This window comes from Acipenser ruthenus, chromosome 16 (genome assembly GCF_902713425.1).
Source record: "Acipenser ruthenus chromosome 16, fAciRut3.2 maternal haplotype, whole genome shotgun sequence".
Lineage (NCBI taxonomy): Eukaryota > Metazoa > Chordata > Actinopteri > Acipenseriformes > Acipenseridae > Acipenser > Acipenser ruthenus.
In genome coordinates this window covers 9,155,852-9,181,668 of record NC_081204.1, presented here as the reverse complement: position 1 = coordinate 9,181,668, position 25,817 = coordinate 9,155,852, and the positions used below count along the sequence as shown (strand labels likewise).

The following is a 25,817-nucleotide window of genomic DNA, read 5'->3' as shown; positions in this document are numbered from 1 at the left end:
TTTGCTCCTGTCTCCACAGCAAAGCAGTTTGCTAGAGCCAATGCCAGCAGCCACTTGTATACACTGACCATTTGGCCCAAATTGACGGAGTATTGGAGAAGTGAAAACACCTTTTTTTTTATAATATTGAAAATGAAATACGATTCAATGACATTTGCAGGAACTACAAAACATCACAATAGGCACACAAGCATACAACACACGTAGCTAATAATACACATAAATTAACACATATTACATCTATTTGTGTTTCCGAAACTTTAACAATAACGTGTATTTAATTGTACGATATAACTTTGTTATTATTCGATAAATGGGCATTCAGAACAGAAATAGGAGGCTTTTTTTTTACACAGAGAATTGTGAGGGTCTGGACCAACTCCCCAGTAATGTTGTTGAAACTGACACCCTGGGATCCTTCAAGAAGCTGTTTGATGAGATTCTGGGATCAATAAGCTGCTAACAACCAAACGAGCAAGATGGGCTGAATGGCCTCCTCTCGTTTGGAAACTTTCATATGTTCTTATGTTCTTATTAGATTTCAAAACAATCGACATTTGTTTAATGAATTCATAATAGCACTATTGTAAAATACAGCGTGATTTGAGGACAACCAGCGGTTGAGGGAAGGAAATATCAATAATATAAAGTTTAATAGGAGCCACGCGGTTTTAAATATTTATTTAATTATATTTTTTTGTTTAAATTACCTTTTTGTTCAATCTTTGTTAAGTTAAGTCTTAAGTCTTACTGAATATTAGGACGACCCAAATATTTTGTAATATATTAAATATATTGTTTGTGAAAAGATAGATCTGTTAAAATGAAGACGTATTCCCATCTCGTCTATATAAATTATCATTTGAAAACCGAACACACTGCTATAAAGCGCACACATCACTCAAAACTGGTTTAGAGGCAGACCCTAAAATACTCGCCCGGCGGCTTTATTGTAAATCAACCCCATTCTCTCCGGGTTGATAAAATCAGTGATTGTTATGTAATCTGGTAACTTGATTCTCTAAACGCATATAATTTCAGCCACACTTCTGTGTCTAAACTGGGAGGTCACTGGATAGAACCAATATGTACAGTGAAATATGTATCTGCTTACTTTAAATAGTCCTACGGAGTTTTTTTTTTTTACTGGTCATTAAATTGGTTGTTAACAAACTCCACAATGGCCACAATACAGTGTTTTTAGGCTTCTGGAAAAGGTGAAATTGTTCTCTTTGATATTAATGCAGCAGGACCAGTTAAACTTGACAATATGTCATTACCATCATAATCACGTAGTGTAACTAAGAAAGTTCACATCACGTTTTCTTATCACCGACCCCCTGAGGGGAACTGCAATAATGGGGCGACTTCTCAGTAGGTGACCGTAAAGCACGGGGTCAAGATAGGATTCAAGGCTGGCATTGCATTTGATCGTTGTATCTGATACGGGAGCTTCTGGGTCACGTGGGTTTTATTTATTTTTCCCTGCTAATTCCATTTTCATAATTCAATTTTCATATCTTCTTGTCAAGAACAGTAAGCTACAACTGGGAAATGTCATAAGTGTCTTTGCTCACATACACACACTCACTTGCAAAAACTTCATATTCCCAATGTATAGTTTATATATATATATATATATATATATATATATATATATATATATATATATATATATATATATATATATATACACATTAATCAAGCCATGCAGTAAAAAAAACGCTGTCTCGCTGTTCTGTTATTGATTAAACCACTGAATGATGGTGCTAGTAATGTGACAATTAAATATCCAAGGATCAGTTGTGAGCTGGGTACTCATGGTAGTCAAATCAATCAACACGATCAAATTACAAGCAGAACAGGACAACCCTTTTTTAATACAGCCTTTCGGTAGGTACAGCATCCGATATGTGGCTTTATTCTTGGTATATATATAAAAAAGCATTAATTGTATACAGTAGTTAAATAATCGTATCAAATATATTGATATATACACTATATAGATAGTTAATTCATGTCTGCGTGTTATACAAATTAATTTATATTGTATTTATTATGTAATGATTATATTGTACTAAAGTAAATGAAAGAAAAACAGACGTTCACATTTTTTTTTCTGTAACCTTTTCTTTTTTCCTGGAGGGTAGTAAACGTAATAAATGCATCTGACTTGCTTTATTATGCTGAGTTGATTAGTTTTGTAGGCTAAAAGATTCGATCCATCGACCTGTAACGCAAGGTTGTATTGGTGGATTGGTCGAATTATATAAATATATAGCGATCTAAAACACATGGAAATGTATAGCACCTCTACAATGCACGACTACATTAGAACATAGCGAAGTGTTTTATTAATGCGTTTATTTTTACATTACATTGCATCATTATTTAGTTTAAATACAAAACAAAAAAAAACCGTATCAACTGTGAATATTCATAAGCAGATTCTTTTAATATTCAGTTGCAGTGTTCATTGTCACATTGTAATACTGTTTGAGTCACGTGTATATGTCTTTTTGAGCAGAGTTCTCTTTGATAATGGAAGTGGGGTCAGCTGAATAGCTCCTAATGGTCCGGCAATTCACACCTGTGGTGGTAGGAATGCAGTGAAGTCGCAACACTACAAAAAGGAAATGGGGTAAGGAACTTTAAATATTAAACAAACATCTGTTTTATTTAAGCATACAACCATTTGTTATTTCCTACTAGTACTGTAAACAACACGAGTTTGCTTACCGTAGGCCTATGCTGTCCACTAAAAATGTTCCCACAGTCATTTCACTGTTTGTTTTGATAAAACGTTGGAATGTACAGTATTTATATTTATGCATGCGATAAACACATATTTACAGAACGAAGTAATACAAATAAACAATACAAAATAGGGTTTACCTTTGTGTTTCATGGCCCATTTAGTTTTTTTGGTTTTACTTTAACCAATTGCTTTGAAAGTATTGCCATCTAGTGTCGATTCTTTTAGTTTGATTTGACAAATGCATTGGTAACACAAATGCATTTTTTGAAAGAACCTACTGTATAGTTAGAAAAATGTAAACCTGCATGTGTTTTCTTAATAATTAGATTTGCTTTCGTGTTTAAAAAAAATGTCACAAAACGCACGTACATCACATCTCTAAACAGTTTGTGTTCACTTGTGTAGTCTTGTATAAGCCGCAACTTCACGCTCTATTTATTTATTGATACATCTTAATCCAAGCAATTCGTGTTCTAGTATTACATCACAATAATGTCTTTATTTACTGATTCTTCTGTTGCACTTAAACGAACATAAAAACATCAAACTTAATTTCAATAATCCGAGCTGCATATGCAATTATTATTTTAAACACCTTCTCTTGTAATATTTGTGATAAAAATAAATAAATAACGTTACTGATTTTGCTTAGTATTAGTCGGTTATTGATTCGGGGTTTGGAACTTCCACAAGCCCTGTACCCAGTACTGGGTTTCAGAATTCCCCCTTTTTTAGGTGTATTATTGAAATCAGTAGGTGCCAACAGTTTGAAAAAACAGCCCCCTGGTAAATCTGCTCTGAAATGATCACACTTGAAGTCTCACGCTCGTCTGCAGGTTGACTATTAGGCGCTGTTTATGCAGCTTTAAGGGAAGGACAATGTGTTTAGCGGGCTACCGAGACATTTAGCTAGATAATGTACCGTACTTAATTGTGAATGGTGCAGGACCAGTGGGGGTTTCTAACCCTGTTGAGTTTTAGTTTAGTATCACTAAATGTGACACGTGTCTCTTGACATGAACGGGATGTCTGTTTTATACGTAAATACAATTTCAAGATTACAACTCATTTTAAGCCTTTTTTTTCAGAATTGGGTTCCTGTTATAGATACAGTAATGCAATGATAGCAAATATTCGTGTTTTTAAATTTTATTTTAATAATTACAATTCTTTATCAGTTAAGGATCCAGCACGCCAATTCACATTTTACTGTCAAATGGAAAGAAATGTTTCTTCTAGACGTGTGCGTTTGCTGCCCTCTAGTGGTAGTTTGTATTTGTGCAGGTAAGAAGTTCTTCAAGCTGAAGTTTACAGACTTTGAAGTCTGTGGGGAAAATGCTTATGAAAGTAGTCAAAATGTTCCACCTTCTCATTTGGGCATTTTAATAAATCAAACATTTTTCACAATCGAGTTGTATATATATACATTTAACCATAGAACCAAACTACATTATTAGAGTGTTTGCTTCCTGGTAACTATGTTGAATTCCAACCGCACTCCCTGTTTTTTTTTTTTTTTTTTTGTCATTGCAAGATGGTTAATACATCACCACTAGGGAGAAAACACTAGAAGTATTTAGTTAAATAGCAGCAGTGTTTGATTGTCATTGTGCTTATATTGGGAAGCATTAGATTAATTTTCGGATCCTACTGTTAGAAACATTACATCTATTTTGGATTGCCTTGTATAAATATTGTATTATCTAAATATTAAAATGAAAAGATAGTGACCTGTTTTAGTTTGACGCAATGTTGTCTGACAAACAGGTTGATAAGCAAGCAAGGTAAACAGATTGTTCTGTAGCAAATCACTTTCCTTATGTGGTAATATTTCCTTAGCAACGAGAATGCCAGCTTGAAGTATCACAGTAAATCAAAACTGACCAGCTCACACCTTGGCCCACATGCAGATAAACCTTGTTGCTAAGTTTCTGCAAAAGGTTGCTTGGAAATTTCAAATAAGATGAGTAACACACAATAACATGTCAGTTTACTAAAGTAATTGTAGCTTACAAAATACTTTTACATACTCTAGTTTCCCCAGTTTGACCTTCCTTTAGTAATTTTTATAGTATGGTTAAAATAGGTCTTTCCGGTCTCTTGTATAAATTTGATGACATTTTGCGTGAATGTTTGTTACAAAGTCATTCCTCACACTGTGAACGTAGCTCATGGTAACATACATTTTAACAGTGCTCACTCCTCATTGACTGAGGTATCGTATGGCTATATCTTGGGAACCTCTGGTTTTGATTACACTGTACACGGACATGCTGCGATGCATGTTATAGAGGTCTGCATTTATATGACACTTATACTGACAAAACCAACCGTGTTGAACACATGCTTACTATAGTTAATGAATCACCCAATTACAGCAGGCTTTACCCGAACAATAAAACCTTCAAGGCTGGACATGAAGGATTTCGGGAGTGTTGCAATGCAGGGGCAATTATTGAGAAGGCCTCTTTCGCTCGATGATATCCTTAACCAGTAACGCTTGACAACCCTTGCCTGGAGTCTGCTGTAAACAGAGCTCCCCCAGCTCCTGGAAGGTGTCAGTATAACAGTGCTGGGTTACCAGGAAAGCTATTCAGTCGGAGCCAAATACAGCCTCACAAGATGGATCAAATGTCCTCTTTCAGAGCGCTTCTACTTGCTCTCTTGCAGATTTGCGTTTTTAGAGGTAAGCCAGGTTTAATGTAATTCTCTTTAGAAACCCACATGATTTTTGATACCGTTAAAGACTTTTGGTTAAAATAATTGTGGGGATAATTAAGAATGACTGAAATAGCCAAAGCCATTCCCACATTTGAAGGTCACTAGTTTGGAGTTAAGCTGAAAAACTTTAGGTTGGCATCTCACGTTGTTTTACAAAGTAACTTAATGCTTTGAGGGATTTGTAACATCAAATAATCGTATACATACAAAAAAAAACATTTTAAAATGTGTACCTAACGATGGGTGTAGAAAAGTCTAATGACAAAATAAATGAAAAAGTGAAAAATAGTTATTTTTTTTAAGCAGTCCTGCGAAATATGTAATAGTAAAGAAACAAACAAACAAAAGAAAGCCTATTCTTGGCATGTTGGTCAAAGTTCCATTTAAAAAAAATAAACAAATACTGACCAAAACTGTCCAACAGTCAAACATTCTAATAACAAGTCTTTTCTCTCAAACACACTTCTCTACTGTTTTGTATTGCATTTTTTGGTTTGAGTTGTTAGTCACTGGGACAGATAAAAGGTGAATGTATTGTAAACTCTGGATTATCAATATTTTATGGAGGGTGATTATTAAAACCTTGCTTTTTTCACAGTTGAATTCACAGTGGCACAGAAGGATCCAGGTAAGCACTCTTTCATTTACGACATCTGTGGTTGTAGTTGTTTGTCCACCAGTAGGGACTTGTGCTCAGGTAAAACGTTTTAAAGCTCCCCTGCTCAACACCGCAACCAATACCGGAGGCCTGTGGATTTTGTGGGTTCTCTGCCTAGTTTCAACCCATGCTGGTGTTTGCACATTTTCCCATTAGGAATGTACCTATATGAACATAATTTAGATATATCATGTAATCAAAGAAACCACAAAATGATATCGCAAAAGCCTACAGCAAGCCATAATAGTAGTACAGTATTTCATGTTAGATTTCGAGATGTCACATTTTTAGTTTTTTGTGACGTATATGGAAAACTACAACTTCGGCAGGTTTCATTCGACTTTATGAAGTAACATTATTTAATTTTATAGGGTGATTCAAAACTTTTGGCCATAGCTGTACTATAGACTGCATCTCTGGGTTTTTTTGTTGTGCAGGGACCAGTATGTTATGACTCATCTCAGACTCCAGAGTTAGTCTTGTGTTAAGACTGAAGTACCTGAATGTGTAACAGCCAATACAATGTGGATAATGCTTCAAACTACAAAACTCTTTAAAAAGTGTCTGCTTTTACATGCTCCTGTGTTTTACTGCTCATCGCTGTGTAGCTACAGATATGAACTTGGATTAAGGTCTTTAAAAGTGTTAAAGCCCTGTGTCTTCCTGACAAAATAATGTCTCTAAACACCATGTACCAACCAAGGCTACCAACGATTCTGAATGAGACCAGTGTTTTCTTATTTAGCTGTCGCCAGAGTTAAGAAATGAAAAGAACCGAGGCATTTCATATAACTGTGTAAGTCCTACTGTAGTCCATTTTATGGTGATAGCTTATTTGTATTAGATTTGATTGTGCATTTTGAAATCAGGAAGTTCTTCTGAGTGAGATAAGGTATCTCAATGGCCAGTATTAAGACGCTTGAATAAACAACGAGATAGACTCGTGTTGAATATGGCTACTCAAGAATCACAGTTGGTGAAATAAAGAAATGCACAAACTGTCGGCTACTGTCAGAATGAGGGAATGCACAGACTGTAAAAGAGAGAAACATTCCTTCATTGTGTATGAGCATGTACAGTATGTATAAACCTACATACAAGCAATGTGGAAACTGCCTACCTGCACTAGAGTTGAAAGTTAGGACCGGTTAACTTTTTGTTGATATTTTCATTAATGGGGGACTAAATTCCATATTTATTAACATTTAATTTCTTACCAGTGATTCCTCTACTGATCTAATCTGTTTTTGTTTCTGCTAAGATAGTTATTTACCAGGCTTACGGACTGTTCCAGAAAAAAAAAAAAACACACACCTCAAAGCTGAATTTGTACCTGGTGGTGTGCATCTGTAATTTCTATCCTCTCTACAACTAAGGCAACTGTAAATTAATGGAAAATCTCAGTTTCTGGGGGGACAGAAATTAAAGCTGCACACCACAGTGCCCATTTTTCAAGCCAGCTCACTTCAGAAATTCTGCTTTTAGAAATACAAATATGAACATGTAAATTATAGAAAGTATCCCTTTTTAAATATACATATAAATGTTATCGTCATATCTGGTAGTTGAAATGCTATATATGAAATGGTATTTGTGCAAGGAAGGACATATTTCATATATAAATAATGAAATACAACTTTTCCATTTTGTGTCTCTTTGTAGAATTTATAGGCCTTCAGCGTATTGTTAAAATTCAAGAGGACAGTCAACCTAACAGTTTGGTGCTGGAGTTCCAGGTGAAGACTGTTGACCCTGATCCTCAGATTGAGATATTTAACATAAACCCACCTACCACTGTCTTTGCATTGCCAACCATTCACCAAGGAACAGGGAATATTCACAATGTGATGGTATGCCATTAAACCTGAACCATGATCTTGTCAAACACTGTTTAAAGTGTAACAGCCAAATCTTTCAGCTAATGTCTAAATATGAGACGAATCAGAAATGCTTTGAATGACAGGCCTTGAGCTCTCTAGATATTTTGCCGGGCCTCGAGGTCTCTGTTATTCACCAGTTGTGGTATCCAAAGTTTTCATGTTACGGAGCAGTGTGCCTGTCTGGTTCACCCAGTTGGTTCATGTTGGATGTATACTCATGGACCTGTTCTGGGACCATCTCCATTCTGGGAAGGGGGAGGATGCATTCCTGTGTGCATTTTTACTAACAATGGTCACCATTTTTCATTAGATCCTCTTCAAACTCAACTCAACATCCCTTTTTTAAAAAAAATAAATAAATAAAATAAAGCAATTGCTCGCTGAAAATGTTAAGAAATATTAAGAATGTTGTGAACCAACTGGGGTAAGGGGAAAACCATTCAGGTTGGACAGGCAGTAAATGTCAGGATCTGGCTACAAATTCCCTATGGGTGCTCATTGCAACGCACAAGTTTTAAGTTAACAAAGAAACAGTCCTGCTGCATTCCAGTGAAAGCCAGTTATCGGAGGGACACTCGGCAGCACAGGAGCAAAAGCAGCGAGGTGGAAAGATAGAGATTGTGATCGTGATCAGCAACAGCCACACAAAGACTGGTCTGCAGGGGGCTGGTCTTTACTTCTTGTCTAATATACGTGTTGGAGGGTAGTGTATACCATGTTTTGCAGGGATTGAAATAAGACTCCCATAGCAGTTTGATCCATTCCTGGTTTTTACTATGAGTTTAAAAACACTCCTATGAGCCTGTGGTTAATCAAGCTTCTATTAAAACCTGGAATGGGTAAAACTGCTATGCAGTAAGAGTCGTATTTCCATCCCTGTTTTGTATATACTGTAGACTATGCGTAGTGTACCGTGCATGCTTGTTCCAGTTAAATCCTCTTTTTTTCTCTTTATGCTCAGCTAAGACTCAGCAGTATTGCCTCCCTGGATTTTGAGACTCTGAGATTATACAGGTTAGAGCTCAGGGTGAGCGCTAACAACAGCACCGCCACACAAACCCTGGAAGTGGAAGTGTTGGATGTCAACGAGCCACCGCAGTGTGATGCTGTTTTCCAGTTTCCAGGTAGCTCTCCATCCCTGAAAAGCCTGAATGCTTTAGTAGACCAGCACATTATCGTTGATTGAATATTTAAGAAGTAGATAACACACAGCAGATTTCTATTTGTATGGACAGTAATTCGTTTTATAATGTTGAATGAAACTTTTTGTGGTACCAGCAGGTGGCACCAAACATATCTTTACAGACAAATTTTGCTGAACAAAAATGTCTGCTCAGTGCTGGAGTTCTGCCATTTCATCAGCTTCTTTTATTGTTTTTATTTTGGATGTATTTGATTGGTTGTTTTACTGTGATTTATTCACTGTCATTTTCTTCAAGAGAAAACAGGTGTTCTCGTTCGTCATTGGTATACTTAGAGGTGACATATCTGATAACGGAGTATCCATCTCTTTGCAGGTGCAGTGGTGAAGATTCCAAACGATCTGACAGTTCCTATAGAGCTTTACCATGTTGTGGCCTCTGACCCTGATATTAACAATAACTTAAATGTAAGTAAAGGGTAATGCTTTATTTGAACGGAATTGAACAGGATGTCATAACATTTGTTACAATCCAAAATAACTCTGTGCTTCAAATGGTAGTTATTACCACTTTTACTATAGAGATCTATAGATATGATATTATTATGTAGTATAATAGTAACAAATCTTGTAACAATCGTTCTATTAGTCATTGAGTAACGTTCAAATTGTTGCCTTCAAAGTTAAGGTTAAAAAAATCAGCTGCATAATTTGTTTCATGTAAAATGTTATCAACATAACAAAAAATACCTTTGTAGTGGGGAATGCGGCAATTTCTAAGTTGTGATGGAATAAAGATGTCTTTTTTTTATTGCTATAAGCAATTTCAGTACACAAACTCTTTGCCAGTGTTTAATACTACTGAAGAATGCATAGCTAACATTTTGAATTAGGTATTGTTGAAGTTGAATAATGCATTATCTCTTTTTTTATATACATATATATCTGGTTATTTAGTACAGGATTCACCAAGTCTGGCCCGCCTCTGCGAGACCACAGTTTATGATTGATGGCACAGGCACTATTTATTCCAACCAAGGGTTTGGTTATCAAAGCAGTGACAAGGTAAGTGTTGTAGATACAGCCAAGTTTTCTATTCAGTCGCATATGCGTTCTGGATGAACACATTCAAAACAATGAGGTATATTTCATTGATTTAAGTGGCTGTGAAAAGAAGTACTAATTAAGTAATTTGTAAAAGATCCAAACCACGTTATCTTCTATTGTTAAGGATTTCATTGTCAATGTGACTGTAAGTGATGAACAAGGTGCCAGCTGCACAGGCAAAGTCAGGATTGAGATCCTGCCAGTCCTCGACCACATGCTCAACTTCACGTGAGTACAGGGCTATATGTGATGTCTCTAACAGTTAACAGCCAAGTGTCATAAGCGGACACTGCAAATAACCTTAGAAAAAAAAATGTTGCCTTTTAATTGACTATACAGAATTCTAGAGGGACTAAATCTTGAATATTTTAAGGAATAATTTGAATGTGAAATGATTGATAGAATATTTGTTTGGCGTGGTCTTTTTTTATATTTGAGATCTATACTGTGTTGTTCAGTTCTAAGCATTTGTACTTTACTGTATGCATCCTTGGCATACTGCCCCTTTTTTAAAGAACTTTTTAGTTTATCTGTGCAGTGTTATAAAACCACTTGAAGAACTTGCTCGCTGTGACCTCTGGTGGCCACACTTGAACACCTTCCCGGAAGGTGCTGGAAATACAAAATCCCTGTGGCTGACCCTTTTTTTATTCAAATGGTTTTATTGGCAGGGTTCCATCTCAGTCTGTCACTATCTCTGAGGACATTCAAGTTGGTTCAGTGGTGGCGATAGTGAAAGCTCTGGGCTCTGATCTGCGCTACGAGTTTGTGGGGAATTATCCTGCATACAGGATATCTCAGGGTAAGTGAGCCGTTTCCTATGTGCTCATACGGTCAACTCATATCACCCAAGTACCTACAGCTAGTTTTAGTCCCCCTTTCAGCTGCTGGGGACTCCTGTCTTCGTCTGTGGGAAGTTATACAAGTAAAGCAAGTATACAGCTGTATACATGTACCCTAATTCTCTGTCACCTGCTGCAGATGGGATCATCCGAACCACATGTGAACTTGATCTTGAAACGGATGGAGATCAGCAATGGAGCATCCTGATGATTCGAGCCTTCAGCACCACACACCGCAGCGGCACTGCGACAGTTAATGTTACTGTGCTGGACGTCAATGACAACCCACCTACCTGCACACCTTCTGTCATTGTGTAAGAGGATCATCGTGTGTCGTTGTTTTTGTTTAATTTTAATTTATTGTATTTTTGCTTAAATTGGTACGTGCTCAGTCGTGGTGTTAACTTACCACAGTTCTGCCAGGTACAGTAATGCATGTGTGAATCTTAGAGCAACATCTTAGTTATTATTTTTTAATACCTTTTTTATGATGCCGGTTTCCCTGCAACAGATTGTGTTCAATTTGATGATATGTGTTTGTGTGGCAAAGTGGTGAGTGGATACAGGTGAGTGCAGTGCAGGTACGAATCCCACAGACAAATACTAACAGATGCAAGGGTGTTTATTGATAAATTACAATGTCCAGAGCCTTAAATGCAAATACTTGTAAATAGTAATGTTGGAAGTGATTACAGCAGCGTGTATCACTTCGGGTTTTGTAAACTCCCACGGGTTTGACCCGCAACCAAAAAGTCCAGTTTTATCACCCACACAAAACACAAAGACACAGACACAGTTCCTACAGTGCGTGATTTAAGTGCTTGTGGTGAAAAGACAGTACGTTGTGAAACAGGGAAGTGCTGGTGTCCGGATTTGTTGCTGGCCTGCGGCTGCAGCTCCGGATAGTGTTAGTAGTCTTAAAACGACACAAACAGAACAATGTTACAAGACAGACTAACAAATACAACACTCATGGTTCTCACAATTGCAGGGTTTCCTTTTGGTTCTTTCTCTAACCATTCACAAAGGAGCAGATCACGTACGCTACCCCCCTATTTATATCCTCGCTCATGACCCCTAAGTTAACGAGCACATCCACTCCTTCAATCCTCGGATTGAGTTTGGATACCGTAGCTACGTTCCTCTCCTAAATGACGACTTCCATCTACCCTACGGAAAAAATTGTTGTGCCATTTAATTAAGGGTACTCTGTTCCTCTTACACCGTGCCCTCACAGGTCGAGACGGAGATCTAACACCAAGAATCATTCGATCTCTATCACAGTTTGTCAAACACTTTAACAAAGATTTGAAGTGCAATTTTTACCACGGCAGGAACCAGGCAGTCAAAAGGTAAAATATGGCTTTTTTGTGTCTGTATTTCCATCTACAGGAACAGAATAAGATATAACAAAGGCTAGACCAATCAAAGAATCCTATGCCTTGTATAATGATCAGTTGTTGTTTATCTCTATTGTTTTGTCATCTCTATCTCCTCAGGCTTTGTATCCCAGAGACCATCTCTATATACAGTGAACTGGCCACTCTCAGCTGCAGCGATGCGGACATCACCAATAACAGTGTTTCATACCAGCTGGAGCCCAACGCAGTGTCCCAGTTCAAGTTCCGTCTGCAGGGGAGCCAGCTCCAGGCGAGTCCCATGCTAGCAGGCCTGGAGTTACCACTAGTTCAGTCTTGTTGCATACTCTTTGAGGTCTTGTAACTAACAGGCCCCCCTTCTCTTTCTTAGGTGAACAACACTCTGGATTATGACAATGCTGAAATTGCGCACAATAACTTCCAGTACAAAGCCACTATTTTCGTCATTGATGGTGGCCTGCCACCTCTCACAAGTAAGTCTCTCCCTTCAAATGATCTGCAAGCAGAGGCCACGAGAATATATTTTTCAAACATTCTAACAAGTTTGAGAACAAGTTTCAAGACCCATGAAACATAGTATACCCAGTGAGGACTTTAGAGCCAGTCCATGATCTTTTTATATTTCTAACATACCCTAATAAGGTTCATCACCACTTCCAAACCTCATCAGTGTAAACAAGAACCCATTTTTTAGGGAATGGCCCTTCATTCTTCTGTGCTCCAAACCAGCACGTTTCAAGGCCAGTTTTGATACCTGTGCAAACCTGATATTTTAAACGGCCGTCTCCTGCAAACGGCAGTGAGCAGCGCTGTCCCAGTCTGCTGTGGCGTGAAGGTGTTGTACTCCTCTGTGTTTCAGCCGTAGTGCAGGTGTTGGTGACGGTGACCCCTGTCAACGAGTTCATACCCGTGTTTCAGCAGCCAGTTCAGTTCCTGGTTAATGAGGATGCTGGCAGAGGCACTGTGATTGGAATGGTGAGGGCTACCGACCGTGACTGGGAACATGACTCTATCCGCTACTCCATTACAGGTGCAGACCAAGGCTTCTCCATCAATCCCAAGACAGGTCAGTCAAACAAATAATGGTCATCTTCAATTGGCAGTGGGGCGGGAGAAGGTTAGATTGGATTTTCCATCGTCTTTGTTGTCCATCATTTATTGTGAAGTGCTGAAAAAAAATATATCGATATATACTGTAGTGGGTTTTTCAATAAAACCTGTGGAAGCCAACATACAACCGACATAGGCTGTACCCTGCAACATCCTCTGCTGGCTAATTAAGTCACTACAAGGCCCTACCTAGGTTTTGTTAAGTGTCTGAACACAAACAGTTCTTCAATGGGATTCTCTACTCCTGATGAACAGGGGAGCTCTATCTCAGAAGAGAGTTGGACTTTGAAACACAGCCGACACACCAGTTTGTCGTCCAGGCTGTGGATCTGAACCAGGACATAAACCCAAGCGTCCGGAAACAAACCACTCAGGAGGTCACGATTAATGTCCAGGTACTGTAGTGATTAACAGAGCTGTCAGTTGACTTTATTTTTTATTTTTTACATGTACTCTACTTTTTTATATAATTCACAGCCCTCAATACTTTTTTTATGTGTATGTCAGATAAAATAATGAGGGATCAAAATAACACAGGAGTACGATACAGGCTAAACCATTTTTTATGCTAAAAGAGAAAACAAGAAATGACTGTTTTGCATGACTTTAGGCTTGCACTATATATTGAAGACATGTATATATGTCCATCGTTGTAAGTGTGGCTTCATACTTTCAAATTAATATTTTACACCATAGTTCTTAGTGTATAATTTTCATATGTAGTACATGTATATCTACATTTCCAAAGTAGTGGTAATGTCAGTGTGAGTTACAGAATTTAGCATTGAAAAGATACAAGGGTATTAATACTTTTGGGTGCCACTGTATTACAGTGTAATTATTCAGACTTCAATTAAAGTCTAATTGAATTTAAAGTTGTTTTTTTTTTTCTCTCTTTCTCTCAGAATGTTAATGATAACCCACCAGAATGCAATCCATTTTATGAAACAGAAATATACTCCACTCTCAGTCTAACCGAGGAAATCCTCTCACTGACTTGCTGGGATATTGATGGAGATAGACTGACGGCAACACTGACAAACGGTATGGCTCAGACAGGTTATTTAATATTGTTCTTATGCAACAAGTGGCAAGCAAAGTCTGGAGTTATGGGGGAAAAAAACATCAAGCAATCGCCACGTATATCAATCCGATTCCTGAGACTCAACACTTCCTATGATTGGATACTTTTAGTACCTGCTGTTTACCTCATTCAGACTATTGAAGTGAGGCTTCTGTTTCTGCTGTCAGTCTGTGATTCATGCACTTTTCATTTTTCAGTAGCTTTGTTGTGCACTATAGAAAACTATTCTATCCTGAAAGTCTTTATTAATCCTACAGGTGGTAAAAATGATCGCTTTCGTTTGAACGAACTGCAGCTGTTTTCCAAAAATGCCTTCTCTTATAATCCAGAAGGGATATTTGACCCCATATTTTTTGAGCTCAGAATTGAGGTGACGGATGGCAAATTTTCCACTACGGTTCTGGTCATTATCCATGTGAAGCCTTGGACAACCACAGTGCCCACGACCACAACACCAACAACAGTGAGTGACACAATTGCACACACACACAGTTTGATAAGTTTGGATAAGATTATCAAGTCCACATTCACAAGACAGGATCAGTGCATAAGTGATTATTAATTATAAATCCTGAAGTAGTGTTTATCAATACAGGTTTAGAATTTAAAGATCAAGCATGTTATATTTATAGAAGTTTACCAATTTCAGGAAAGTTGCAAGCCGGTGCTCTAGGTGTTAAGCATACATTCCTTGCACTCACTCTAATGATATTGATTCAATTAGAAGTGATTGATGTCGCCCACATGCACATTCTGCCACTGTGGACAGGTGATGAGCTCTGATTATGGTAAATTGAATTACTCTTTCTGGACCGTGTTCTCACTATATAATTTTTTAATAGCTAGTGCAAGGAGGTTATTCTCATCAGTGGGGATATAGAAAAGGCATTTGTCTTGGATGTGCCTACGTAGATCACATTTACAATTTTAGCTCTTGAGGACAGCTCATCCGGTCGTAATAAAGTGGGGAACAGTATTGAGAATATCCGAATCTAGGTCATGGTAACCTGCTGCCCCCTGATTGATCATACTAATACAGGATCTTCAGAATTGCACATTGAAACTGTTTTCTTTCCGTGCCCTCCCGCTGTGCTGTGTTTCTGCACTCAGACCAGGGAGCCACGGGTGCAGACTGTGATCAGTTCTTACTGGGAGCCGGAGCCCTGGTTTGTTGCTGTGATGACCGTCACAATCGCCCTTGCCTTGATTGCACTGGGACTGCTCATCTGGAAGATCCTGCAGTGGTAAATAATGACTCTGCTCTTCAGTCTCTTTTTACTTGGCAGTGATGGCCGTTGTGTGTAATAGGTTTTAACGCATCCCGGTGAGAGGAGGTTGGTATTTCTGTAATTCCACCTCTACTGTGGCTACTTCAACTGCTCGTATCTCAAGACCTTTCGTGTTGTTAGTGTACGGTGTCAGAACTCCTCTGACACAATCTAATGTTACAGATGTATTCTATGATTCTCTCAGGCAAGTTCCATTGCTAGTGTTGTCTAGTAACTTTTTTTTTTGCTGGCATGTTGTCTTGGTAGTGTTTTTGACAGGCGCTTTGTGGGTCTTTTAAGTCGTTGGTTCTACCACCTCTAGATTTTCTAAATACATCCACCTTCCTGTATAGGTTTTGTATTTTATATATCCTGAAGCTGTCTCTTATAGACACTCTTCATTTTATTTTTTTGTATTTCAAGTACTTCAGCTTGTGGAAAACCTACCCAAGAGATGTCCCAGCCGCTACTTCAAAACACGTACGTTTCTAATCTGGTTTCATATTTGTATTTGTCAGCTCAGTATTGCCATTTCTGTTTCTGCATAATTGTAAAATGTGTTATGTAAAGGCTGCAACGCTCTGGTACATAGTAAGCTTCGGTAAGTTATGCACAAGAAATGTAAAGATTGTTTATTCAATTCTGTGTTGCATGGGTTCCAAAATTTGTAATGATATGTATGAATTTCTACTCTTAATTTATAAACAGGTACGTGAATTTTGCTGAAGAGGCCAAACCACAAAACCCACGTGACACACCCCAGGTTAGTGCTGTACTCTGCTTGTCTAGTTTTAGACCATTTGGAAACCATCTCCTTTCCAGAATTCAGAGTTTTAATTTTCTTTCTCCCTATATGAATGGTGGAATTTTCACAAATTTTCACAACCAAGACCTTTTAATGGAGACACTGGATCTGCAGAGAATGATCTTCCCTGGTTAAAGAAAAATACATTGTAACTGGAAAACCTTGTGAAATCTGCTTCAGACCTTGGGTTCAAAAGGAATGTGTGTGTGTGTGTATACATCAGGCGTCAGTGGGACTAGTTGCTCTTAAATAGAAAAGCATCTCAGTTTCTGTAAGCTCCACTAGAGGGAGACATGTGCCTTTTGAAAAAATACAGAATGCATTAATAAATAAAATGCTATGTAAGTTCTCTGTAGACATATGAATTTTATCGATTTGAAAACCAATATTTTGGAAACAGAACCCTGAATGAAACGAATGTATATACTGTTCTATAAATATGAATTGAAAATTACTGAGTCAGTATAGATTCTGTACAAAGTGGTATTGGGTATACACAGGTGGGAACTAATCCAAGCTGTGAAAGAATACTTTCTTTTTTATTTTCAGACATTTGATGGAAAAGCTCAAGATCCAGGTAAGATCCGTAGCAAAACCTCCAATATCCAAACTTGGATTTTACTTTTGTGCAATCCAAAGCGCTCCCTGGTAACCAGTCCTCTTGTATAGGCAACGCTCTTCTGTGCCGTGGCCATTGGAAATGTGCATTATAGTGCAGTACTGTAAATCCTGAATGAAAAGGGGTTGCATTGTAATTATTTAGAAAGGTGTTCTTGATTTGGAATGTCATTAAACAATTTGATTATTTGTTCACCTCCTGCTTCAGTTTAGTTCAGATTACATTTTAACAGTAGTGTAATCACAGTGACTACCAAGTGTCACAGGAATGCATTTTTTGTTATTTTTAGTTACAGGAAGAAACTACCTGTTTAACTCGATCACAGGGGTGAGACGTTGGACTTAAGATTTGAATCCAATCAATCAGGTATTTTGCATTTTCTCATTTCTTTTTTTAACTTAGTAGTTGAGGGGGGGGGGTAATAATTAATACATAGCGCAAGCGTTTGTGTATCATTAAATGAGTAACGCCTATGGGTTCAAAATCCATTTTATTGCTAGTGCAGTTCACTACTTGTAAAACTGTGTAATATAGGTACATGCATCGGCACTATGTCCCCAAGAGGGGGCTAATATATAATATTGGCATGTTTGTTCTATATTACTTCAGAAAGCAAAGAAAATATATTCGAGATTAAGTACAACAATGTATTTTTAAAAACCTTTTGCTAATCCTTCTTGTTATACCTCCTTTCACCAGCAGGTGGAAGTCAAGGGGATATCGATAGGATGTTGCCAATTCCTGAGTTCTGCAGATTTACCCTGCAATGTAGCCATATGCAGCAAGAGTTAGGTAACATTGTTTGTGTATTTAGGTTTTGGAGTGAAAATAATTTGTTTTATAACATACTTGTCCTGGAATCATTTAAAAGTGTTGTTATGTAGAGGTAACTATAGAAACGCAGTGTACTCGTAATCAATTCAGTTATGTGATGAATATATATCAAGGAAACTGGACCAATAAATGTGTAATGTACATGTAAACATACTTAATTACATGTCATATTTAATGTTACAAGAGTAAATATTTTGATACCTGAATAGATTAATGTGTTACATTTCAACATTTGGTTAATTATTGTTGATAAATAGTTTTTTATGGTCACATACAGCGTCATCGTAACTGCTTGCTCGCTTTCTTCAAAAATACAATAAATACATCTCCCAAGAGCCATGCAAATGAGCTGTACACTTCTCTACACCAGGGCAGGTCAAACAAACATTTCAGGTACTTTTAAAGTGTCATTTATTCATGAATTGAGGTGCATTGTAACTAAAATCTTGTGTTAAGTGAGTTTTCAGATAAAGATAATCCCAATCTTAAAAACAGCCTCAATCATCATCATCATCATCATTAAGTTTTTACCATAAAACATGGCTGTACTGTTCAAATGGATATTTCAGTTTCACATAGTATAGCACAGTTGCTGTTAAAGTTTAGTAATCTATTCTAGGGATATTTAAATGATAAATTACAGTACCTTGCTGGGGGAGTCCTTGCATGGCTTCCTGGTACGCCTTGGCATGGAGACTAAGTGTTTAGTTAACCAGCAAACATGCACCGTTTATGGCCTCTGGCTTTTTGTTCTTTACCCAGTATCAGTGTAATGCAAGTCACCTTTTAAAACAAATAGTTCTCTCAAAGACAGATTTGAAGTTTACAAGAATCTCCAGCAATAAACCAAAATCGAGACAATGAAATCTAGTGACTGAACTTTTATTTAAATTAAATCATTGTATGACTTAAGCATTTCAATGTTCTTTACCAAACGGTCTACCATTTTTTTTTTTCTTTTGTTAGATTTTTTTACCCCCTGTGATGAAAAAGAAAGAAAACAGTAAGCCCTACAAATGAACACTATCGATACCAAAACGAATCTAGGAGTAAGAGATGTAAACAGAGAATAGCCAAAGCACGCAAATTACGGCGAAGGAAATGGAATGAAAAAATAAAAAAATAAGTATGTTAGGTAATTACATGTTTTAAATGTATGTTAACAGGTGTTGATTGCTTTCCTCCCCCAGGTCTAGAAGCTTTATTGGTTTATTGTTTTTTTTAAAGGAATGTTATGCTGGTCTGTGCTAATGACAGAACTAATGATATTAACTATCAGCAGTCATGCAGCACATAATGCAGATTTTGCTAAGAATGAGGACTTTATGTAAACTTTATAAAAAAGCACTTTCCTTTCTTGCTAGTATTCTCCACCCCCATTATTTATCTAAAGTAAAACAAACAATTTCAAATGAAAAGGGGGGGAAAAACATTGTGGTTCCGGCAGGCTTGAAGATTTAAAATAAGACATCTTGAAATGAAATAAAACCCCCTCAAATGGAAAATATATATATATATATATATAAAAAAAAAGATAAAATAGGCCGTGATTGGGGGGGATTAGCAATCCTTCATCTCCTGCAAGGCTCTCCCAGTTATCAGTCTATTTATCTTCTTTATGAAAGCAGGATTTTTTAGCCAGTGCAGTCTGTCATGGTGGGTCCACTCTCTGTCTCTCTGTGGTGAACAGAGCAGTTCAAGTAATCCTGCAGGGACACAACACATTTTTTAAGGTTAAGGTTATTAAGTAAAGGCTGTTAAGGTTTTAACATCTAAGCGAGCTCCTAAGATATCAACAGCAACTTGCAATACATTCATATCCATGTGTATGTTTTAGCAGAGTCTGTAACAAATACCAACGGCAACAGGAGATCTTACTCCCTGTATTTCCCTTGTTAACTGGGTTACTTTATTATCAGGTATCTGTATCATCCAATGATGTATATATTAGAGCTACACAAGAGTACCTGATATTTTAGAGACTATGGCATTAATTTGATTAATGTAATTTACCATTAGGCTGCTAGATGTGAAAATACATGTGTATCAGTACTACGCATGAATAGAAACTATAATTGGACTCGTAACTGCTATTGAATGAATTATGCTAGGCTTCTGTATAGTTACTTCAGGCTGAAAGGACTGAGGTGCACTCCTTTGAACTGGATTTGCCTATTTAGGGAGCCAATTGTGAATATATAGAACATTTTTTTGTGGTACTGTGAAGCTGCCTTATCAATACAATCTACTCTTTTTTTCACCTAGGTAACCAACAAGGTTTCCTAGCTACCGTAGGCCTTAGTCATAAGCACTTCTCTCTTTATGGGTACTTCACATGTCCGCAATGTCAAAGCAAATAACACATTCAGAGTTCAAAACAGCGTACAAACTTAATGGCCTGATTTTCAAAAGACAGCACAATTGTGAAGCTGAAATAGTAATATCTGTTTGGAAAAATATCTACCTGTGTCAGATTCTGATTTGAAGAATTTACCGATTCATCGGCATAATTTGTGTGTCCGTTCATTTATTTAATTGTGTGAATAAAACAGTCATACAGAGCAAGATATTCTTATTAATAGAAATAATTCATAATTCATGGTACCTCAGAAAGTATCTTAAAAGATTGTGTGTGTGAGTGAGAGAGAGAAAAGCCCTTACCTTCGTGTCTCACCCTCCTTGTCTAGAAGAGGCCGCAGTCCTTCAGGTTGTTTTTGATGATGACGTCAGTGACCGCGTCGAATACAAACTGCACGTTCTTGGTGTCGGTGGCGCAGGTGAAGTGGGTGTAGATCTCCTTGGTGTCCTTCTTCTTGTTCAGGTCCTCAAACTTTGCCTGGATGTAGGCCGAAGCCTCGTCGTATTTGTTTGCTCCTGGAAAACAGGAAATTAAAGGCATTATTTAAATGCAAAATCCATGCCATTTTCATAGCAAGACAGGAACGTGTGTCTTAACCTGGATTATTTAAAAACTGCAGAGGCACTCGTGCACGGCACCCACTACGGAAAACCAAGTTTGATTTTCTTTCTTCCTTGGTCTGTGAGGATTTATGCAACGGGGATGTTATGAACATGTGGGCACTCGCAGGCCTCCCAACGTTTATCTTCAAAGTTGGCTTCTTAAATATTAACTAAATCCATGTGTGTTAGGATTTCTCAAATACAAAGTCAGAAAAGTGAACATTACTAGGTTAGGGCTATATTTTACACTATATCTGTCTTAAGGGAGCCTGCTGGCTCGTATACTTGGAATAACAGCACACATCTGGAACGGATAAAGCTACCTGCACAGAGACATAAAATAAAGCATTACAGACCTGGAAACTGGCACAACTAGAAGCCAGCTTTTCTCCAAAGAACAGGGAAAAAAAACATGCAGCAGAAGCTTCATCTATACATATTAAAAAATAAGCTATATGGTAATCTGATTTATTGTTCTGGGCCGGGAAAACTACAACACTGTACACACTTTCTGTGGTTTTGGGTGAATTGCAAAGATTAGGGCCCTGTGAAATTCACAGGAGAACTAAAACTAAATGACTAACCTGCAGTTCAAACCTCAAGATGTCCATGTAGCCACTCGTAACTAAACTTATCAAAATAATTATGTAATCAACCCATTCAATCTGGCTAATTACGAGTGACAATTTGATGTTTAGAAATTGATGCATTTAAAGAAAACGCTTACCTGGAGACTTGCTGTTTTAGAACAAATAGATGCACCAACCTATAAGGTTTGGCTTTGAATCCAGATCAAGTCACAAATGAAACTAAGCTGAGAATCACCTTAGGTCCACATCACACACATTATTACATCACACAATGTAGTAATGTGTTTCAGGTAGTAGGTGCACTAGCTCTGTTGGTAGAGCGTGGGACTCAGATTCCCAGGTTAATTGATTCAAACCCCCATATTCAGGACATGTGTTTACTTTCATTTTCAAAGACTTTGCCCTTTTTGATACTTAGTTTTACAAACCGGAACAAGGTGTGGTCTTAAGCATAAAAATAATAATATAAAGAGGTTGATATAAGATCTCATATGCAATGCTATACGTGCATGGAGCCATGTGATACAGTGGGCTAATTCACTAGTATGCTGTGCTGGTTCTCCTTGTGAGACTGGGTTTGAATCGTCCTTCTTTCCTTTAGTTTCAAACACTTGGTTAATGTACCCTAAAAGGCAATGAAAAAGCAAGTTCTTTCATGGAAGTGAGGTGGCACAGTGGGTTAATTCACTGGTAGGAGGCTCTGCTCTTCTCCTTGGAGTACTGCGTTCAAATCTGGCTGATTCCTTCTTTTATTTTTCAGATTTTGTCAATTTACCTTATAGGCAATGAAAAAGCAAGGACTTCCATGGAAGGGAGGTGGCACACTGGCTAATTCAGTAGCTATGCTGTGCTGTTCTGCTTGGGATACTAGATTCAAATGTGTTTCTTTATTTTGCAAAAAATTGGTTAAGTGACCTTATAGTCAGCGTGCAACACAGATTTCCTGTGGGATCTGGTGGCGCAGTGGGCAATGCACTAGCATGCTGGGTTGGTCCTTCTTGTGGGAACTGGGTTCAAATCCAGTTAATTCTTACATTTATTTTCAAAGAATTGGCTCATTTCCTATAAATCCACTGAAAAAGCAAGATCTTCCATGGAAAGGAGGTGGCACGCTGGCTAATTCAGTAGCTATGCTGTGCTGTTCGCCTTGGGATACTGGGTTCAAATCTGTTGGAGTCCTTCCTTTATTTTCCCCCAAAAAATTGGTTTAGTGCCCTTATAGTCAGCGTGCAGCACAGCTCTCCCGTGGGACGTGGTGGCGCAGTGGGCTAGTCCCATAGCCTGCAGTCCCTGAAGACGACGGTTCGAATCCCGCTGCGGGAGGTGAGTATCTGAGGTAAGTAGAAATGCTGGCGGTCACTAACAGTGTTGGTTGTGTCTCCCCAGATGGAAGAGGAGACGTCCTTCCCTGCGGAAGGATGAAGAGGGGGGGGTCTGGCCCCCCCGGCAGAGAGGAGAATGGAAGGTTGGGGTGTTGCTGCCTGAGAAAAAGGAACCAGTAACTTGTCATAAAGTGTTTGTTTTCTCCTTTTAGCTTTGTTTCATGAGGAAAAGATACTAAGATAGATACTTAGTTGTTCTGTCTTCCTCAGCTGTCATTATCTCCAGTCAATGACTATTTATCTTTGTTTTCCCTCAAAGTTACATACAAATCTTAGTATCTTTTTGTCAGAAAAGGGAAAAACAAAAAGAAATAATCTCTTGGGGAAAAGCTACTGGTTCCTTTTTCTCAGGCAGCAACACCCCAACCTTCCATTCTCCTCTCTGCCGGGGGGGCCAGACCCCCCCCTCTTCATCCTTCCGCAGGGAAGGACGTCTCCTCTTCCATCTGGGGAGACACAACCAACACTGTTAGTGACCGCCAGCATTTCTACTTACCTCAGATACTCACCTCCCGCAGCGGGATTCGAACCGTCGTCTTCAGGGACTGCAGGCTATGGGACTAGCCCACTGCACCACCACGTCCCACGGGAGAGCTGTGCTGCACGCTGACTATAAGGGCACTAAACCAATTTTTTGGGGGAAAATAAAGGAAGGACTCCAACAGATTTGAACCCAGTATCCCAAGGAGAGCAGCACAGCATAGCTACTGCATTAGCCAGCGTGCCACCTCCCTTCCATGGAAGATCTTGCTTTTTCAGTGGATTTATAGGAAATGAGCCAATTCTTTGAAAATAAAGGTAAGAACCAGCTGGATTTGAACCCAGTTCCCACAAGAAGGACCAACCCAGCATGCTAGTGCATTGCCCACTGCGCCACCAGCTCCCACGGGAAAGCTGTGTTGCACGCTGACTATAAGGTCACTTAACCAATTTTTTTGGAAAATAAAGGAAGGACTCCAACAGATTTGAACCCAGTATCCCAAGGAGAACAGCACAGCATAGCTACTGCATTAGCCAGCGTGCCACCTCCCTTCCATGGAAGATCTTGCTTTTTCAGTGGATTTATAGGAAATGAGCCAATTCTTTGAAAATAAAGGTAAGAATCAGCTGGATTTGAACCCAGTACTCCAAGGCAAAGAGCACAGCATACTAGTGAATTAACCCACTGTGCTACCTGTCTGCTTGTGACAATACTGTAGTTTAATTTTGTAAATGAGATTAATATCCCTTTCCAGAGATTGCACACTTCAAAAGCTGACGTTGATAATTTTGACAAACATCTTACATCAATATAAATAGTATGTGCATTCCAGTATTTCTAAATTTACATTTAGTTATTTTATATACTAATGTATTTATTGTTCATTCAAATGTTTAAACTGGGTAATTCAGGAATTTGTTTTTTTTTGAAAGGCAGGCAATAGTGGAGCTTCTCCTGAACCTCCAATGACTCCAGCTCCTGCTCGGCTCCAGCTCAGAACACTGGCAAGCTCCTCTCCGGCTCTAGGGCTCCGGAGCTCAAGCTTCTCTCCAGCTCCAGGTCCTGGAACTGGTTCTAGGGCTCCAGAGCTCCAGGTCCCAGAACTGGTTCTAGGGCTTCTAGGAGCATGGCCAACCCTAATTTCAGCTGCTGCATTGCTTATATTAGCACTGCAAGAAAATAAAACATTGCAGTAGCATTCCGACAATAAATCCCAGGATTAAATGCATTTCTGCAATGCAATCCCATATTGCACCACTAATCACCACTGTAGTTATGGTCATAGTAGGGACAGTAATCATTTTTTTTAATTCTGACCCCGGCCAACACACTAATAAAGCGCTAGTGGAACCCTCTTGACATTGAAAGATACCTGAATACTCAGAGTAGCAGATGGACAGGGGGCTGCGGGTGATCTTCTCCTCAAATAGGTCCTTTTTGTTAAGAAAGAGGATGATGGAAGTCTCAGTGAACCACTTGTTGTTACAGATACTGTCAAACAACTTCATGCTCTCGTGCATTCGGTTCTGCAAAAAGACAGCAAGCAAGCAAGCAAGCAGTTAGCCTTACGATCAGACTGGACTTTGGTTTTGAGACCTACACCTCAAGTCAGTTCAAAAAATTTAAAACAACACACACTTTTGGCCACCAGGTGGCAGGTATTCTACCGAAAATAATAATATTCAAATAAAAAGCAACCACTGTGCAGATGAATCATTTCCAAACAAGAGAGGTGGAATAAACCATAATATACCACTTGTTTTCCAGCTTTTGTCTAGTATCTACAACAGCACAGAAAACACCACACAATAACCGAGAGTAAACTCATACCAGTCCACATTTAATATTTTTGAAATAATCCTGAATTAAAACGTATTCCGTACAACAATGTTGATTTTATTTATATATTCCTACCATCTCCTCATCTTCAGCCAGGACCAGGTCATAAGCACTCAGAGCCACACAGAAGATAATGGCCGTCACGCCCTCGAAACAGTGGATCCACTTCTTTCTCTCCGACCTCTGTCCTCCAACGTCAAACATCCTAAAAGCAAGAGCAACAAGAGGGACGTCGTTCCCTACACCACTATAAAATCCTCAGGAGCCACATTTACATTTATCCCCTTAAAGACGAATGGCATGCATTCTCAACACTGAAAACTAGCAATGTAGTTCTGTTAATCTGGTTATTTTCTGT

General features: G+C 38.3%; 2 protein-coding genes across 5 annotated transcripts in view; one reads left to right on the top strand and one right to left on the bottom strand.

Annotated features, from left to right (window-relative positions):
- The first annotated feature begins 2,511 nt into the window (after positions 1 to 2,511).
- LOC117411928 (cadherin-related family member 4-like) lies at positions 2,512 to 19,746 on the top strand. 3 transcript variants are annotated; one of them, XM_058988728.1, is made up of 21 exons: positions 2,512 to 2,641; positions 6,078 to 6,107; positions 7,800 to 7,987; positions 8,979 to 9,141; positions 9,535 to 9,626; positions 10,116 to 10,223; positions 10,390 to 10,493; positions 10,937 to 11,067; positions 11,247 to 11,421; positions 12,607 to 12,757; positions 12,857 to 12,959; positions 13,346 to 13,552; positions 13,852 to 13,991; positions 14,502 to 14,640; positions 14,938 to 15,143; positions 15,791 to 15,924; positions 16,372 to 16,428; positions 16,657 to 16,711; positions 17,303 to 17,330; positions 17,662 to 17,738; positions 18,072 to 19,746. In XM_058988728.1, exons 3-20 carry the CDS (start codon positions 7,985 to 7,987, stop codon positions 17,715 to 17,717), a joined length of 2,052 nt encoding a protein of 683 aa, XP_058844711.1. In that variant the 5' UTR covers positions 2,512 to 2,641; positions 6,078 to 6,107; positions 7,800 to 7,984; the 3' UTR covers positions 17,718 to 17,738; positions 18,072 to 19,746. The 3 variants fall into 3 exon arrangements, with proteins under 3 accessions (XP_058844711.1, XP_058844710.1, XP_058844709.1); XM_058988727.1 differs by lacking the exon at positions 2,512 to 2,641 and adding an exon at positions 5,299 to 5,444 and having other exon boundaries at positions 13,517 to 13,552; XM_058988726.1 differs by lacking the exon at positions 2,512 to 2,641 and adding an exon at positions 5,300 to 5,444.
- Positions 19,073 to 25,817, bottom strand: part of LOC117411929 (guanine nucleotide-binding protein G(i) subunit alpha-2) — a 71,711-nt gene continuing 64,966 nt past the window's right edge. For both annotated transcript variants that reach the window (XM_058988729.1, XM_058988730.1), the window contains exons 7-10: positions 25,535 to 25,664; positions 24,993 to 25,146; positions 20,868 to 21,080; positions 19,073 to 19,912 (exon numbers count right to left, since the gene is read on the bottom strand). In XM_058988729.1, coding sequence (XP_058844712.1) covers positions 20,890 to 21,080; positions 24,993 to 25,146; positions 25,535 to 25,664 — 475 coding nt within the window. In that variant the 3' untranslated portion in view covers positions 19,073 to 19,912; positions 20,868 to 20,889. The remainder of the gene's footprint in view (positions 19,913 to 20,867; positions 21,081 to 24,992; positions 25,147 to 25,534; positions 25,665 to 25,817) is intronic.

Bases quoted from the DNA above. Each gene is read 5' to 3' on its own strand.
- LOC117411928 (XM_058988726.1), top strand. From the start codon at position 5,381: ATGGATCAAATGTCCTCTTTCAGAGCGCTTCTACTTGCTCTCTTGCAG. The intron at 13,553-13,851 runs GTCAGTCAAACA...CCTGATGAACAG, and splicing joins CTCCATCAATCCCAAGACAG to GGGAGCTCTATCTCAGAAGA. The intron at 15,925-16,371 runs GTAAATAATGAC...TTGTATTTCAAG, and splicing joins ATCTGGAAGATCCTGCAGTG to TACTTCAGCTTGTGGAAAAC.